Source organism: Vombatus ursinus, unplaced genomic scaffold (genome assembly GCF_900497805.2).
Source record: "Vombatus ursinus unplaced genomic scaffold, bare-nosed wombat genome assembly UNPS02014812.1, whole genome shotgun sequence".
NCBI classification, from domain to species: domain Eukaryota; kingdom Metazoa; phylum Chordata; class Mammalia; order Diprotodontia; family Vombatidae; genus Vombatus; species Vombatus ursinus.
Genome location: NW_020954590.1, coordinates 39849598 through 39865860, shown reverse-complemented (window position 1 = coordinate 39865860; position 16263 = coordinate 39849598). Strand labels below are relative to the sequence as shown.

General features: G+C 39.2%; 1 protein-coding gene across 1 annotated transcript in view; it reads left to right on the top strand.

The window, feature by feature from the left end:
• The window catches only part of LOC114054192 (microtubule cross-linking factor 1-like), a 171616-nt gene that overhangs the window by 121067 nt on the left and 34286 nt on the right, over nt 1–16263 (top strand). The window contains exons 9-11 of the mRNA XM_027877355.1: nt 695–871; nt 12283–12450; nt 15716–15973. Of these exons, the coding sequence (XP_027733156.1) occupies nt 695–871; nt 12283–12450; nt 15716–15973 (603 nt within the window). The remainder of the gene's footprint in view (nt 1–694; nt 872–12282; nt 12451–15715; nt 15974–16263) is intronic.

Here is a 16263-nt window from a genome sequence, read left to right as displayed (position 1 = left end):
AAAGGCAGTGTCTAATGCGGAGAAATTGAAATTATAATTCTCAACCTGAATCCCTTTATACTTCTAATATTCTTAGATACTGAAACTGGAAGTCGCCCAGATTGTCCTTTCCCCTGAAAATTAACCTTATCACCGTTTTAGAGGCATGGCATGGGTTGTGTTTGGCTTTTTTATCCTTCTTTGTTATTTTGTTCCTTGTGGGGGCCTTGTCTGAATATTGTGATGGCAAGCCTATGCAATGTTAGAAAATAATATGGGCAGAAGAGAGAGAGAGAAAGTGGCTCCCTTTCCTCCCAAGAAGAATGTATTTTTTAAAAAAAGAATTCAACTAATTCTGTTTTCAGGGACCAGGGGCATAGATGCTTATGGATAATTAAAAGCCCCTAAAATTCATGTTAACCAATAAATTCAGCCACTTCATCCTGTATTTTTTTCAAATAATTATAACTCTGTGAGAGAAAAAAATGTTGACTATCAGAAAGGCTTTTCTATCACTAACCCTGCCTGTTCTCTGAAGGAAGTGCGAATCTCCAGAATGTGTGTAACCAAGGCCTGAGAAGCCAAAAACTTTAATTTCCAAAGTGGAACACCGTCCCCAAATAATCAAAGGTGGGCTGGAGAAAAATAGGGTCCCTGGGGAGGCTCTATTACTGTTAAAAGTGGGCACTGTGGGTACAATGTTTGCTACTTCTAGATGGAGCACCCTGAGACTTTACCAGGACTTGGAGTTCATTCTGAACAAAAAGATGAGGATGATGAAGAGAGAGGCGTTGGGTCCCCAATGGAGTATTATTCCCAAAATTCCAGCATGGAAATTGATGACGATGAACCAGAGCTACAAACTGCAGAGATATTGCAGCACCAAAAGCAGGTACGTGGGGTGCCCTGGGCACCAAATATTTTTAACTCTGACATCGAGTAGGATTCTCCCATTCCACAGCCTCCAGCAGCAAGTCAGTGTCTTGGCATCTGCCTATAACATGACTACCTTGAATAGTAAAACAGTAGAATCCTAGAGTATGAAAAACCTCAGCTCATCCAGTTCAGCTGCCTGGTAGATGGATGAATGTTCCCTCTAGTATCCCTGAAAGTGGACAACCAGCCTCTGTTTGAATACCTCTGATTATCTTGTAAATGGTCCAATCCATTTGAGGATGGCTTTAATTATTGGAAAATTCTGGGAAAGGGCAACTGCTCATGGAAAAGTGGCATTGATGTTGGACTTATGGTTAGAAGATATGAGTTCAATCCCTGTTGTGGCATTTCCTGTGTGATCTTGGGCAAGTTACACCTTGTCTGAGACTCATTTTGCTTATCTGTCAAATGAAGGGAACAATATTTATACCACCTACCTCACAGGGCTCTTATAAGGCACGTACCTGGTAAACTTTAAATCTCATGCTGAATCACACAATTATCCCTGCCCTTTCTTTGTGTGGGCTGGTTAGTTTGTTTACTTACTGCATGGTGCCTTTGAGGGACAAATAAGCATTTATATAGGGCCTATTCTGTTCCAGGGTCTATGCTAAGTGTAAATATGATCTTATTTGATCCTCACAACAACCGCGATGAGGTAGGTGCTATCATTACCCTCATTTTACAACTGAGGAACCTGAGGCAGACAGCAGTTAAGTGACTTGCCCAGGGTTACATTGCAAGTAAGTATCCAAGGTCAGATTCGAACTCAGACCTTTCTGACTTCAGGTTCGGCCACTGTATCCACTGCACCACTTAGCTGCCTCCATGTTCTTTGAGGCCAAGTACATGGGTTGGAGCCTAGTAAAATGGTCTGGCTTGCCTAGGCACACACTCCCTCCATGAAACTGGTCAGCTGCCTTAGAAATGTGTGCTCTAGTTCTCAATAGGAGCTGAGTAAAGAGAATTGATTGCCCAATGTAAAGTTATCACCACTACTGGAAAAAAAAATCATTTAAGATATGTGTGCTACTGACGAAGAGTCAGGGGATCACACTGGGCTGTCATTTTGGCAAGCTGGCAAGTGTGAATTTCACTTTTGGAGATGGTACTTGGCCCAGACATACATAACCCCGGTATCTGATAACCATCTGACTTAGCATTGACAGCATCATTGCCTGAGATCCTGACCAAATAGAAAAAAAAAAGATACAGAAGGAAAAAAAAATGCCCAGATATGTAAAAAACACTTCAGGTTTTCCTTTGGGCCATCTGAAAAGTCGTGCCAAAAATACAAATCTTTGATGTGAGGCGTATGTTTTCATTAAAGCCAGCATAAAGAACAGTGTGATTTTAATTTTGTAATTTTAAAATAATTACCAATGCTGCCAAATACCATAAAAATGTAGCACAGCAGTCCCAAACTAACACTCTAAATTGTACCACTGGTACCATATGGACTCTGGAATAGAAATGTAGTATCTAGAAGACACCTCAAGTATTCAGAGTAAAACTGGTTATTCACCTAATACTGACCCTTTAATAAGGTCTTTTGTTTTTTTCTGGTCTTCTTTATCCCTGTTTTCATAGTCTGCTTCTCCATAGGCCCAACAAAGTTTCAACTTATCTAGAGACCAGAGATTTCTGTATTCTGGGCTGGGCTGGGCTGGGCTGGGCTGGGCTTGGCTGGGTGAATATTGATGGATGTGGTCACCTTGGGCCTGAGTCCAACCCCACAGTTTCCAAGATTTACTGGGCACTCCCTGTGTATATGACACTGTAACAGCTGCTTCTAACTCCAGCCCCCCACTCAGCAGGGAACCTCCTTGAGTTAGGGGAGTAAAGAGTTTGCCATCAGACACTTGACTTTTTGCCAATTGAGGAGTGGGGGGAAAAGCAAGATTCTTGGCCCCAGTAAAGAAGTACATTTTTGTTTGGCTTATTTGCCTCCCAAATGCTTTTCCCTCCCCCACTGCAGAAATCCATTTTCTACAACACAATAGCTGTTTTCTATAAATACTTAGCTGAGTTTAATGCCAAAATTGTTTAACTCAAAAAATAAAACATTTGGTTAAAAGGGTAAAATAGAAGATACCTCACAATGTTGATATCCACAGAGAGGCTTTAGGTCAGGAAATGATTTTTCCAGCCATGATCTAGTTAGGCAATGACATGTTACTCCATTTGCTAATGATATTTTACTATCTGCTAATATTTTCCATTCTTTTCTGAGATGTAAGGGCTTCTGAATAATGAGTTTGTTAGCCCAAGTAGCAATTTTTAATGACTGCTAAGGCATTAGCCTGCTGCATTTAAGAATACGATGGTTACTCCTCTGGGTCACATTCAGATCTATTTGTTAAGAAGAAATAGAGAAATAAGCTAGCTTAGATTTGCACATAATAGCCATAAAAATGTAGTAGAAAGACACAAAAAATTGGGTAGTCATAACTTCATCACAACAGCATATTTAACATCCCCTTCATCTTCCTTCCCCTAGACCCAAACAATCCCTTTTCTTCTGAATAGTCAGGCATACGTGGGTCTGCTGCACATAGTATGTGATGAAGATGCAGGTGTGTTTAGTGGTATGGGATCCATTGAGTACAACTTGAATTTTAATAATGAAGGCTTATGGTAGTGTCATCTAAATCAGAGGTGAGATTGGCTTAGCTGCTCATGTGCGCATGACATCATTAATGTGGATTTGAAGGAAATAGATATATGAAATCTACTGTAAGCAACAGCTGTTTGTATGAGAGCATTCTTAGCTATGAGACTTGTCTCTTGCTCAGATGAATACTATTATTAGCCAGGGAACATTTATACAGAGATTTGTGTTCAGTAGAATGTTTAAAGCTTAAAGGCAGATGTGGGCCTTCTTTGGCCATAACTGGAAAAGCAGTCAAGATGATATGCAGAAAATCCGGCCTCAGACACATAACACTAGCTGTGTGACCCTGGGCAAGTCACTTAACCCCATTGCCTAACCAAAAAAAAAAAAAAAGATGATATGCAGAATAGTGAAATGGGGCTGAGCATCATGTCTGGACTTTTATTTTTGTTTTGCCTCACCTTTGGAATTCTCACAGTTGATTATAAGAGATGGCAGCATTTATCATGTCTTTGGAGGCCAGAAATTTCATTTACACATTACTATATACCTGACATAATATGCTCATAGTAAATGTCCTATGTATCAATCTTTCAATCTATCTTAAGGAAGCCTTGGAAGTAGTTTTCAATAATCATTACATGTCAAAAAGTTTTACCTTCTTTTTAAGTGAAACCTAGTTCTGCCTGTTGAGTACCTGCGTAACTTGAAGCAAATAATTTTACATCTCTGGGCCTCAGTTTCCTTATTTATAAAATGCTGTGTTTGGAGTAGAGGATCCCTACGATTCCTTTTGAACCCTAATCTTTTGCTTCTATTATTCTATATACCTGTACCACCTCAGTACTTCTTCCTACTACCATTTCCCATTGCAGTAGGTTATAGAAATAGCTTAATGCTTAGGACATTGCTTAGCACATAGTAAGTGCTTAATAAATACTTTTCCATTCCATTCCATTTTTATTCCCAGTATAAGTATGTCTTAAGCAGGCACAGACAAGTTTCTCCAGCAACATCAATGCACATAAAAACCAAATGAAAAGCTATTAGAAAGGAGAAACAAAGGTATTATATAATTCTTAGTAAGCTATTTGACATCTGACATTACTTTAAAGGCGTGGCCATTCATTCACCCACCCTTATCAAATATTGTTTCTGTCATTTAGGTACTCTAATGCCAGGTAAATAGTAGTACCTTGTGATATGAATGGCTAGGCTTCCTGAAAATGTTGTTATTTAGTCGTGTCTAACTCTTTGTGATTCCATATGGGGCTTTCTTGACAAAAACACTTTAGTGTTTTGCCATTTCCTTTTTCAACTGATTTTACAGATGAGGAAACTGAGGAAAACTGGGTTAAGTGACTTAAGCTATTAGGTGTCTGAGGCCGGAATTGAACTCAGGCCATCCTGACTCTATGCCTGGTGCTCTAACCACTTTGCTACCTAGCAGTCCATATTCCTGTAGAGGTGCTTACCTAATTGAGAGAGAATACTATGCTTTCCTGGTCAACATATGCTTTACATATCAAAAATAATAGTTCATATTAACATAATACTTTAAAAAAGATTTTTCCCACAACAATCCTGTGAGGTAGGTGGTTCAAGGACTGCTATTCCAGTTTTATAGATAAGTAAACTGAAGCTCCAAGATGTTCTTAAGTGTTGGAACCAAGAATTAAAGCTGTTTCCTGATTACCAGCCCAGTACCCTTTCCACCATACTGTGCAGCCTCTATAATCCTTTATTAAAAGCAACCCAGTAGAAATCTTAAAAGATACTATGTTTATGTAGGATACCCACTTTAATAGAAAGCTTCCTTTTTTTCATAACGACATCAGCATGGATAATCCATCCATTAGTGTGCATAGCAACTCATGTATACCTTCTCATCCTATGTGGATCCCAGTCATTTAAAATCCTTTATAGAGGTTCTCTCCTGTGTGTTAAAGGCTTTCTTCTGGTTCTTTTAATATTTTGTGAATACCAGTGTAATACTTTAGCTGCCTCCTTATTATGCCTCCTTATTCTGTCTGCCTCACTCACCACATGACTGACCCACTTTTCTGGTTATACACAGATAATACACAGATAATCCAACCTTGATAATACTTTTTAATCCACATCTTGTATATTCAAGTCATTATTGACAATATTCCATAGCTTACTTGGATAGCTAGGTGGCATAGTGGATAGAGCACGGGGCTAGGAACCAGGAAGACTCTTCTCTCTGAGTTCAAATCTGGCTTCAGACACTTACCAGCCATGTGACCCTGGGCAAGTAATTCCACCTTATGTGTCTTAGTTCCTTATTTGCAAAATGAGCTAAAGAAGGAAATGGCAAACCACTCTAGTATCTTTGCCAAGAAAACCCCAAATGGGGTCATGGAGGGTCAGACACCTGAACAATAACTTACTTACAAACACCATGTATCTTTCCTCTGTCCTTTGGGTTACCTGCAATTTAATGGTATAGCATCATCAGGATAACGTTGGTAATCTTTATTTGGGGGGGGGGGTAGGGGACAATAAGCAGCTTGGATACTTACCAATACCAATCTGATTCAGGAGTCAATGAAAGCACTTCAGTTTCTCAGATGTGATACCTCCCCATTTCTTCCTCCTCTTCAATTCCAGGCTGAATTGATTATCCCTGTGCAACAGTCTAAGATATATATGCTGATGAATTAACTCATTTGCTTTTCCATCCAGCTGCATGTCATAAACTAGTTGGCTTATGTTCCTCATCCACTTTGTTTTGCAAGTGTGGTTGTCTATTCTTTATTCCTCTCAGTTTATAACAATAAAGATATGGTTGTCTGAAGAAAACCACCTGTCTAAAGATAACTGCAACATCTCCTTTCCATGCCTTCATCAAGGATATCATATAAATATAAATATATATATATATACATACATACGTATATTATATATAATTCTTAGAGATTTTATAAAGATGTGAATTCATAATTGTTAATGTTCCCTTGGTTGCCTTTTATTGCTAATGGTATTATATATGATTTTTTCATTCTTTTAATCTTTCTTTCTCTGAAAACTGATCCTTGAGCACTTTTAAAATTGGATCACTGTCACTCTCAGTACAGATTTCACCTGTATGTATTTGGCTAGTTCCAAAGGCTCATTTTTATATTCGTATCTCCAGTACTTAGCATAGTATTTGGTAGGTAGGCAGCCATGTGGTGCAGTGAAAGAGGTTTAACTTTCATTTAAGTTGACCTCAAGCCATTTACTAGCTGTGTGACCTTAGGCAAGTCACTTAACTTCTGTCTTCCTCAGTTTCCTCACCTGGAAAATGTGGATAATAATGGAACCTCCTAGGGAGAATAAAATCAGGTGATGTTTGTGAAGTGCTTTGCAAACCTTAAAGTTACCATCATCATCATTATTATTAAGCATTTAACAAATTCTGTTTTAGTCATTCATTCCAGCCCTTCTTCCTGACTGCATTTTCTTAACTCCTCTTGCCACCTCCTTACATCAGGTACTGAAGTGGTGAAAACCAAGGGCAATGTTTTCAGTATTGTCAATGATGAGAACAGGTTGCCATGAAAATGTTAGAGAGATGTTTCATATCACATCTTTTTGTTACTTCCCAACCCACCTTTAAATGCTTTCCAGATGGTTTGATTCACCTGATGTCTTGTGCCAAGCTCTCTGCAAGCTTTTTTGCTTCTCAATTATTTTTTTTTACTATTGTGTGAGGTAATACTGCTCATAATTGCATGTACTGCTTCTTTGTAATATTTTATAAATGAAGCTGCACTCTCCAACCAGTGTTGCCACTGGCTTCCCTGCCTCTCCACATGGCAAGGAGATCATATGTTTTCTAGATGTGCTGGTTTCTGGGCTTTCTCAGTCTCTCCATTGTAGTACACAAGATTTTGCACAAGATTTCAAGCAGTACAAATATTTGTGGTGCAATTAGTCACCTTTCTCACTTACCTTTGTCTGCGATTGATCATTATTTAGACTAATCCCAAATCTATTTTCAAACAGAAGTAGAGTTTACTTATCTAATCCACCCTAATCCTTTCTTGGTTTGTCCAAAGTTTGTCTCTAGTTCTGGGACTTTTAGCAAGTTCACCACATATCAAACTCCTGATGTTTTTCCTTCAGACTTTATCTGAGGGAGAAAGAGAGAGAGAGAGAGAGAGAGAGAGAGAGAGAGAGAGAGAGAGAGAGAGAGAGAGAGAGAGAGAGAGAGTCTTTCAGTTGGTTGTCACTCAATATTTTGTTATCTGACCATACAATGCCCCCTTATCTTTTCTTAAGTAAGTCCCTTCCTGCTTCATGTGGTTTGACAGAAGCCCAAAGAAGAAAAGAACAATGATTAGAGCCAATTTTTAAATTAAAACTGCATTTTCATGTCACCATTACAAATCCTTGCCTTTTTCCAGTTGGAGAAGAGTTTCACCACCTGTATGCTGTCCTTAGTCTTAACTCTTTGGTCCTTGAAACTAGAGTCTAGTTTTTCTTAATTTGCACCCAAATACCTAATTTGTGGTATTTAAGTTCCCTATTATACAATGCAGTAACTTCCCTACAGCTTTACAGACTTTCTTTCCAGACACATTTCTATTGTTAAAGTGATCATGCCCCTTTCCCTCAACATAACACTGTTAAACTCTTGGAAATACAGCATAAGGTTTTTAAAGAAAAACAAAAACTTATTTTCCAGTACCTGATTTATATCAGTCTTGTCTTAATTTCTTGTAGTTATTGGACTGGTGGGTTAATGTTTATTTTTCTTATTTGGCATCTACACTCTGCAATTTTAATGGATTTCCATCTGTTTCCTTCAGGAAACTCTCAGTGAGAAATATACTAAGGTAACATATTGGGGTGATGAACTCATAATTGTGTGAGCCTTGTATGCCAACTTGTACATGAATATGTGACCTCAGTAAACCTCTATCATATATTAGATTTTCATATCCAGCCTTAACAGCATCTCTTTCACTGCTAAAGAGTCTGCAAAGAAAATAAGTTACAAGGAAACAATCATTCCTTCCATAATTCATCTCAATTAAAGTGGCAGCAGTGGTAAGGACAGTAAAATGCTCATTCTTATTAGACGTTGTATGGTGTTCTCATGCTGCACTTCGAGCTAATCTCACTTAAGGAGCTGAGCCACGGCAACTAATCACGTCTCAGCTCCCCTGCCGGTAGAGCTAATATTTTTAATGAACACTGCAGGAGATTGCTTTGGATTAGCTTAGACAAAATATTTGCTTCCCTACCCATGTTTTCCATTAAATAGGAAATATATGCAGAGTACCTGGACTTTGTATGCTCCAAAACACATTTGCTTTATACATTACAAGCTGAGTTAGTAGAAAAATATCACATAACCCATATGTCGTAATTGCCTTTTAGTGAATCTGTAGCTAACAGTAGGCCTGTGTATTGTGACTTTAAAGTCAAACCCCAAATTGTCAATTGTACTATAACCAAATTATGGTTTGGTTTCTGACCAGTTGGCTATTTAATGGAGATCTGATCTCACATATCATACATATTTGCTTAGTCTCCTCTTTAGGCAGGAATGGTCTTTGTGTTTTTTGTTTTATTTGTTTTGTTCTGTTTTACTATGCATATTTTTATGCATACAAAAAAGCATTTGATTTGGTAGAGCAAAAGACCCCTTCAAGGTTCTCCTACAACAAGGTGGCTCCCATGCAGATATCAAAATCCTACAATACTCTTTGAAATAAGTAGCAACAATGTTCATTTTGTTCAACCCTGAAATTATTAATATTAAGAGACCAAATATACGGAGGGTTGCTGAAAGTGTCTGTCATAATTGTCTTATTCAAGTCCCTTCCCCCAATCTTGCCCTGACAACAAGCCTCAGTCTTGAATTATTCCCACTTTTTTCCCATTCATGTGCTGCTAAAAGAATGTGGAGAAAATTACAAATCATGCTGACCAAATCCACTACAAATCTGTAGCAAGACAAACTCTTCATACTTCCCTAATTGACTTAATGTCCCACTTACCACAGTGGCTATTCCAAAATCTTTTAATCTCTTCTCAAACTTTACCATCACCCCAGCTTCTCAGTTAAGAAATTTGCCTTCTATTTTACTTAGAAAAAAAAATTGAGGCCATTAGGCAGGAATGATATTGAAGAATAGCTCTGCTTTGCACCACAGAAATATCAGTTCATTAGATATCTTCTCATCCACTTTTCCTTCCTAAGACACATGATATTTATTATGTGTTTCAGGAGCCAAATGTGATCCCATTCAACTGCCCTGGGATGGGTAAGATAAGTTAGCATTAACATCAATCAAGGGTGCTAATGTTGTAATTACTCCGAGTTCTACTCAAGAGAAATGACTCTGAATGGGAAAGGATAAAATTCCAAGCACTGTTTTTGGCATTGGATGAATGGCATGGGAACTGAAACTGTCCTTGAGAAAGTCCATGGGGACATAGCCTGAAATGGTGGTAGGAACTTAAGAAAGCTATGAAACAAAAGGAAACTTATATTGTCAGGAGATTTTAAGTTTGATTCATGACTTGATATGAATTGTTTCAAAGAATTGATCTTTTTGATCTGGACTTGTGTTTTCATTGGTGTAGATTTTCTCAATGTGAAAATTCCTTCTACCAACACAGATTGGCAATTCTCTTTCTAGTGTTAGAAAGTTACTTAGAGCACCAAGGTGTTGAATTGCTTCTCCAAGATCACACAGAAAATATGTATCAGAGGCAGGACTGGAACATAGGTCATCCAGATTCTGATGTCTTCTATCTACTATACCACCATGCTGCTTCTCTTGAGGTTTTAAAAAAAATCCAAATTATAACATAATAAATTCTAATACCATATAGAGTTTGCCCAGAGATGCCACCATTGTTACAAAGCATTTGTATCATGGTCCAATAAGTATTATGCTGAAGGGGGAAGAGATAGAATTGATTTTTGTTCCCTTGGTTTTCCCATGAGGTGGCTCATATCATTATCTCCATGTTAGGGGAAAAGGGAAAGAAAAAGAGAAGCTGGAGAACAGAATTGTGGCTTTACTAAGGACAGATAGCAAATCTGGAAGAGCGAGGACATGAAAACCTGACGATCATTCTTTCTCTGGGTTTAGCAACACAAAATCAGTCTTCATTTTGCATTGTGGTTTCTTCCCAGACTGAATGCTATAAACCATGACTGATAATAACTAGTCCTCTTGGAGGGAGGAGGTAATATTTTGTTCTCATTATAGCCCTTACTGGCGCTCAGTTGAGGACTTGTTTTGTGCTATGATGAATGTTATGATTAATGTTAGACAGAAGACAATGAATTTAGGTTCATTGCCCATGCCCCAATGTGCCTAAGTACATTAAAGCACCATTCCAATTAATACCACATATATAATACCAAGCAGTACTTACTCTTCAGCCAAAGGACCATAATAATAACTAGCATTTATGTATTACTTTAAGGTTTGCAGAGCACTTTATAAACATTATCTAATGTTGTCCTTACAACCCTGGAACATAGGTTCCATTATTATCCTCATTTTACAGATGAGGAAACTGAGGCAGATAACAGTTAAGTAACTTGGTTCTATATCTAGCACTCCATCCACTGTACCACCTTGTGCCTCATAATGTGGAAATCCTACCACTTGACTAAATAAAGTTCTACTGCTATCATCATTAGGGCCCAACTTCCTATTTCATCTAAGAACACATGGAAGCTTTTCAGTCTGTGTCTGGAGCGGCTACCAATAAGTTCTACCCCTGGTTGTGTGACCCTGGGCAAATTGCTTCACCCTTCCATGCTCTAGGCAACTTTCTAAGACTAGAAATTGAAGAAGAGGTACTGACTTGTTTTGGTGGGGGCCATTTCCTAGTCTGGGAGTCCCCTAGATGATGTCAAAGATCTGGTTCCTATCCTAAAAGAAGGTGTGCAACCCTTCACATGCTGAAATTTAACCCAATGCTAGACCCCATAAACTCACTTATCCAAGGAAGCATACGGACCCTGCATCATGTAACCACAATGCCACTCAGGAGCCATCTGGTTGTGACAGTGTTGGTCCATATGTCTATCTTTACCCCACAGCACACCTTTCAGGGCTTCCTGAATCCAGGGCTTCCACATTTAGGATGACTGTGTAGGGGCCCTAGAGCGGCAGCCCAATTTCTTCAGAAGCTTGGAACCCCTGACTTCTTTTCAATGGCATGGTCCTTTTCAGATTCCTTTGCATCAATGCTGTCTATATTCTCTTAGATTTTCACATAGACTCCCTGATTTGGCAGTTTTAGAAAAATATTGAAACCACCTGTGGCCTCCTACCATCTTCATCCAATCTTTTCTGCAAAGGGATCTGGCTTAACACGCTTGTGTACCCCAGATTTCTTATTTCCCCATGCCTCTAGGAGGCTTGGGTGATCCAAAGCTCTGTAACTCAGTTTGACTTTCTCATTGGCAATTGACAACCCTCTCTTATAATTTCCCTTTTTCAAAATGGCTCCTCATTAGTCAAACCTCTACCAAACATCCTCTACCCAGACTAAGCTGGATAACAAATAACATGTCAAATAACAGGTGATTCGTACCATATCACAGGAGGAAGCATTATACAAACTTTTCTTCCATCTTAAGTTAAATCCAATCTTTCCAGGAGCCTTTACTTTTGAATTGGATTGAATGATTCTTTCTCTTCCTTCCTAGTCTAAAGATTGCTAAGAAAAAGTAAATGATGGAGATTTGATTCATGTTCCTACAGGCGGTGGAAAATCGGAATCTCATAAATTCCCTTAAGACTCTGCTGGATGATTTCCACTTGGAGATGAGGGAAGATGAACGGGATCGCCTTGGACTGCAACAACAGTATGCCAAGGACAAGGCTGCCTGGGAGGTGGAGTGGGCAGAGCTGAAAAGCCGCCTGGAGCAGGTATATACAGTGCTATGTGCATAGCTACCCTGACTTCCAAAGCAGATCACAATTCCCCAGATTTCCTTGTCTGCATAGACATTCCTCTCCCATGCTGATATCTCCTCGGTCTTACATTTTTGAAGGATTTTTTTCCAAGTTCCCTGCCAACTCTAAATCCTCTGTGTTTAATTCAGGTACTATTTTAATCCTCTTCTCCTGTCCTCTCTGTTCCTCTCCCTTCTTCTTCTCTCCTCCCCCCTCCTCTCTTCTTCTTTCCTCCTCTCTCCTTTCCTTTCCTCTCCTCCCCCTCCTTACCTTCTCTCCTATTCTTTCCTCCTCTCCTCTCCTCTCTTCTCTTCTTGTCTTATCTCCTCCCCTCCTTCTCTCCTCTCCTGTTCTTTCCTCTCCCCTCCTATCTTCTCACCTTCCTTTCAGGACCTGTGATTTCACCCATGAGGAAATACCTCCTCCCAATGAAATTCAGCAACTCATCTGCAATTTATTGTCTTTGCTCCCTGCGTCACTGAGGTATTAAGTGATTTGCCCAGGGTCACACAATCAGCTTGTGTAAGAACCATGGCTAACGTTCAGTTGCTATTAGGAAAAAAGCAATTACGCAGGAACTGTGATCAAAGACTCTTCATCTCTTCTGAGAAGAGACTGATATACCCACCAACGGCATTATAGCTGTAATATACAACTCCAAGGGAGATTTTGTGTTTTTCTTCCCAGGAGACCTTTAAGAATATTATAGCTTATGCATGGAAGATTCAATTAAGTAACTACTTGATATTCCCTCTCCCCCTTTCCAGGAACTAGGAATCAGTGTATTACTCTTTACCTTTAAGCAAATCATAGAATCTGATTTGTGAAGTGGCTCAATCCTTGGGACAAAATGACCAGCTAATAGTAATGGGTTCCATTTCCCATTTCTAATGCCATTATTGTTTACTGAGTAGCCTGGAGCCAGCCATTTAACATTGATATACTACTTGTCTGTAAAATATCCCAATCGATATCAGTCACTGAGGGAGTTAAAGGGGAAGGAAAGGGGGGGGGGGCGGGAAGGACCAGGGAGGATGAGGGACAACATTTTATAGTTACCTAGAGGATGTGTGGATATTGAAAGAAGTTTTGTCCACTGAACATCCAGTTCAAAGTAGAGGAATGAAAAAAGGCATAGAATTTAAATCATTAGGCTGGCAGAAGTCTACAAATGGTTTAGTATTTCCAAAAGGGATTTAAAATATGATGTTTTCACCTTAGACAAGGGCTGTCAGGAAGATTTTGGTTTGGGAATTTCCTTGGTTATTTTGCACATTTTCTAACATCTGAATGCATGAATGAAAAACATTTATCAAATATTTATAATTTGTTGAGCACGGTGCTAAGTGATATAAATACAAAAACAAAAGCAGTTCCTGCCCTCAAAAAACTTCTATTCTATTTAAAGGAAACAACATATTGGGGAAGGGTGTTTTGGTCCAAGGGGTCATAAGAATGTTGAGTGGATCCATTGGGAAATTGATAGACCTTATCTTTCCAGAAGCAATGGTTAGTTAGAGCAAATGAGAGTAAGTTTATAAAGTACTTAACATGGTGCCTGGCACATAGTAGGTGCTATAAATATTAACTAGTATTAGTAGTATTAATTTGAATATGGTTTCCAGAACAAACAGTGGAAAGGGGAGGTGTGTGCGGGAAGGGCAGAATGTGCAGAAGCATTCTAGGTGTCAAGAAGATATCTGACGAGTTCAGCTTTATGGGATATGAAGTATGATCTGGTCTAGAAGCATTTGGATACAGGGAGATCAGTCAGTTTGTCCTCACTCAATCACCAAATAGTACAACTAGACCCCAGGATGAGAGTACCAAAGCCAATGGATTAAGTCACCCAGTTCATGATCCTGAAGGCCAGGTGGCATGGAGGGTATAGCAGTAAGGAAGATGGCAAGAACATGGCTGGCTGGAGTGGATGGGTTCTGACTTGTAATAGTAGGTTTTTTCTCCCCTTTCTGTTCCTAATTTGATCTCTTCCCATTTTTACATCAGCATTTTTATTTAGGTAAAATTTGATACCCTGTCCTGGGTCTCCTGGCTTCTCCCTTCATTCATCAGGATCTTACCTGACACCATTATTTTCCATGGGTACAATTCCCATTAGGGAAAGGACAATGATGGATAATGCAAACCTAAATGAACACTGTCCGTAAAATCTAGTCTCCCAGAGGGTCCTCTGTCTAGTCACCTGAAAAATTGGCCCTAATCTAATGTGGTTTATTGTTCAAAAAGAAAAATATTTCTTGTATAGTTCACACCTTGGGTCTAAATATGTTGTCAGTGATGTGATGGTCTTTGAGAGGCAGTATGGTGAAATAGGAAGAGCACTGGATTTGGAGTCAGGAACCTTGGGTTGAAAGTCCCGCTGTGCTATCTGTATGACTTGGAAAAAACATTTCATCATTTGGGGCCTCAGTTTTTTCATATGTAAAATGAAGATGTTGGACTAGATGAGCCATAAGGTGCCATCTAGTATTATATCCTATAGTTCTAGAAATGGGTAGATATTTTCTTCCTCTATCACAAGATAGCCTAAGGTTTGAGCCCCTTAACACTAGGCATCTCAAACTAGAGCCTGTTACATTTGGGGCAGCTAGGTGGCCTAGAGACAGGAGGATCTGAGTTCAAATCCAGCCTCAGACACTTACTCGCTTTTATCCTGAGCAAGTCACTTCACCTTGTTTGCCTCAATTTTCTCTTCTGTAAAAATAAGCTGGAGGAGGAAATGGCAAACCATTCCAGTATCTTTGCCAAGAAAACCCCAAACAAGGTCACAAAGAGTCAGACATGACAGAAACAACTGAACAACAATAAACAACACACTTGGCTGCCTACATTACAATACCCAAGTGTGCTGTGGTGGAAAGAACACTGGAGCTTAAGTTAGGAAAGATGCCATCTCTGATACTGGCTTGTGACCATGGGCATATCTTTTATGGCTGAGCCTCAGTTTCTTCATTTATAAAATGGAGATAAGAATACCTGTGGTACTAATCTCAATTAGACAATGTTTATAAAATAGTCCAAAAATCTCAAAGCACCACGAGTTATCATTATTCAACCTGCTGTCTCTTGGTTCAGACTAATATATAATTAACAGTAATGGAGTCACAAGTCTTTGTGAAAAGAAACAGAGAATGTACAAATCAGCATTGTGCAAGAAATGATACAAATGGCAAATCTGGCTGGGTGACTGTTGTTTTACCCTTTGTCTTTTTGACAGCTGGAAGGAAAGAATTCTGAGAGAAATCCGGGAGAAGTGTCTCCCTCCTTTGATTTAAAGGGAGCTTTCCGAAGGGAGAGAGAGGAGCTCAAGAAGCTACTTGCAGAAAGTCATAGCTTGGTGATGGAGCTACGCTGGCAAGTCCATCACAATGAGAAAAACTGGAAAAGGGAAAAAGTGGAACTTCTTGACCGATTAGACAAAGAGCGTGAGGACTGGGAGCAGCAAAAGAAAGAGATGCTGCGGAGGATGCAACAGGTAAGGAAAGAGCCACATAGGGATGTAACAAATGCATGAATGTAAGGAAATAAATTCACATCGAGGTCAAAGAAAGAAAAAAAAAAAAGCACCTAACCACTTTGATGAGTTGTGGTTTGGTATTGCAGCCAGAGAATAGACTTGGATGCAAGAAGACCCGGGTTTAAGCCCATCTTTGAACACATAGGAGGTACTTGACCCTGAGCCAGTCACTTAACATTTCTATGCCCCAGGTGATTCTCTAAGACTACAAGTTGAAGATATTCATGAGGATAGAATTTCCACATGTG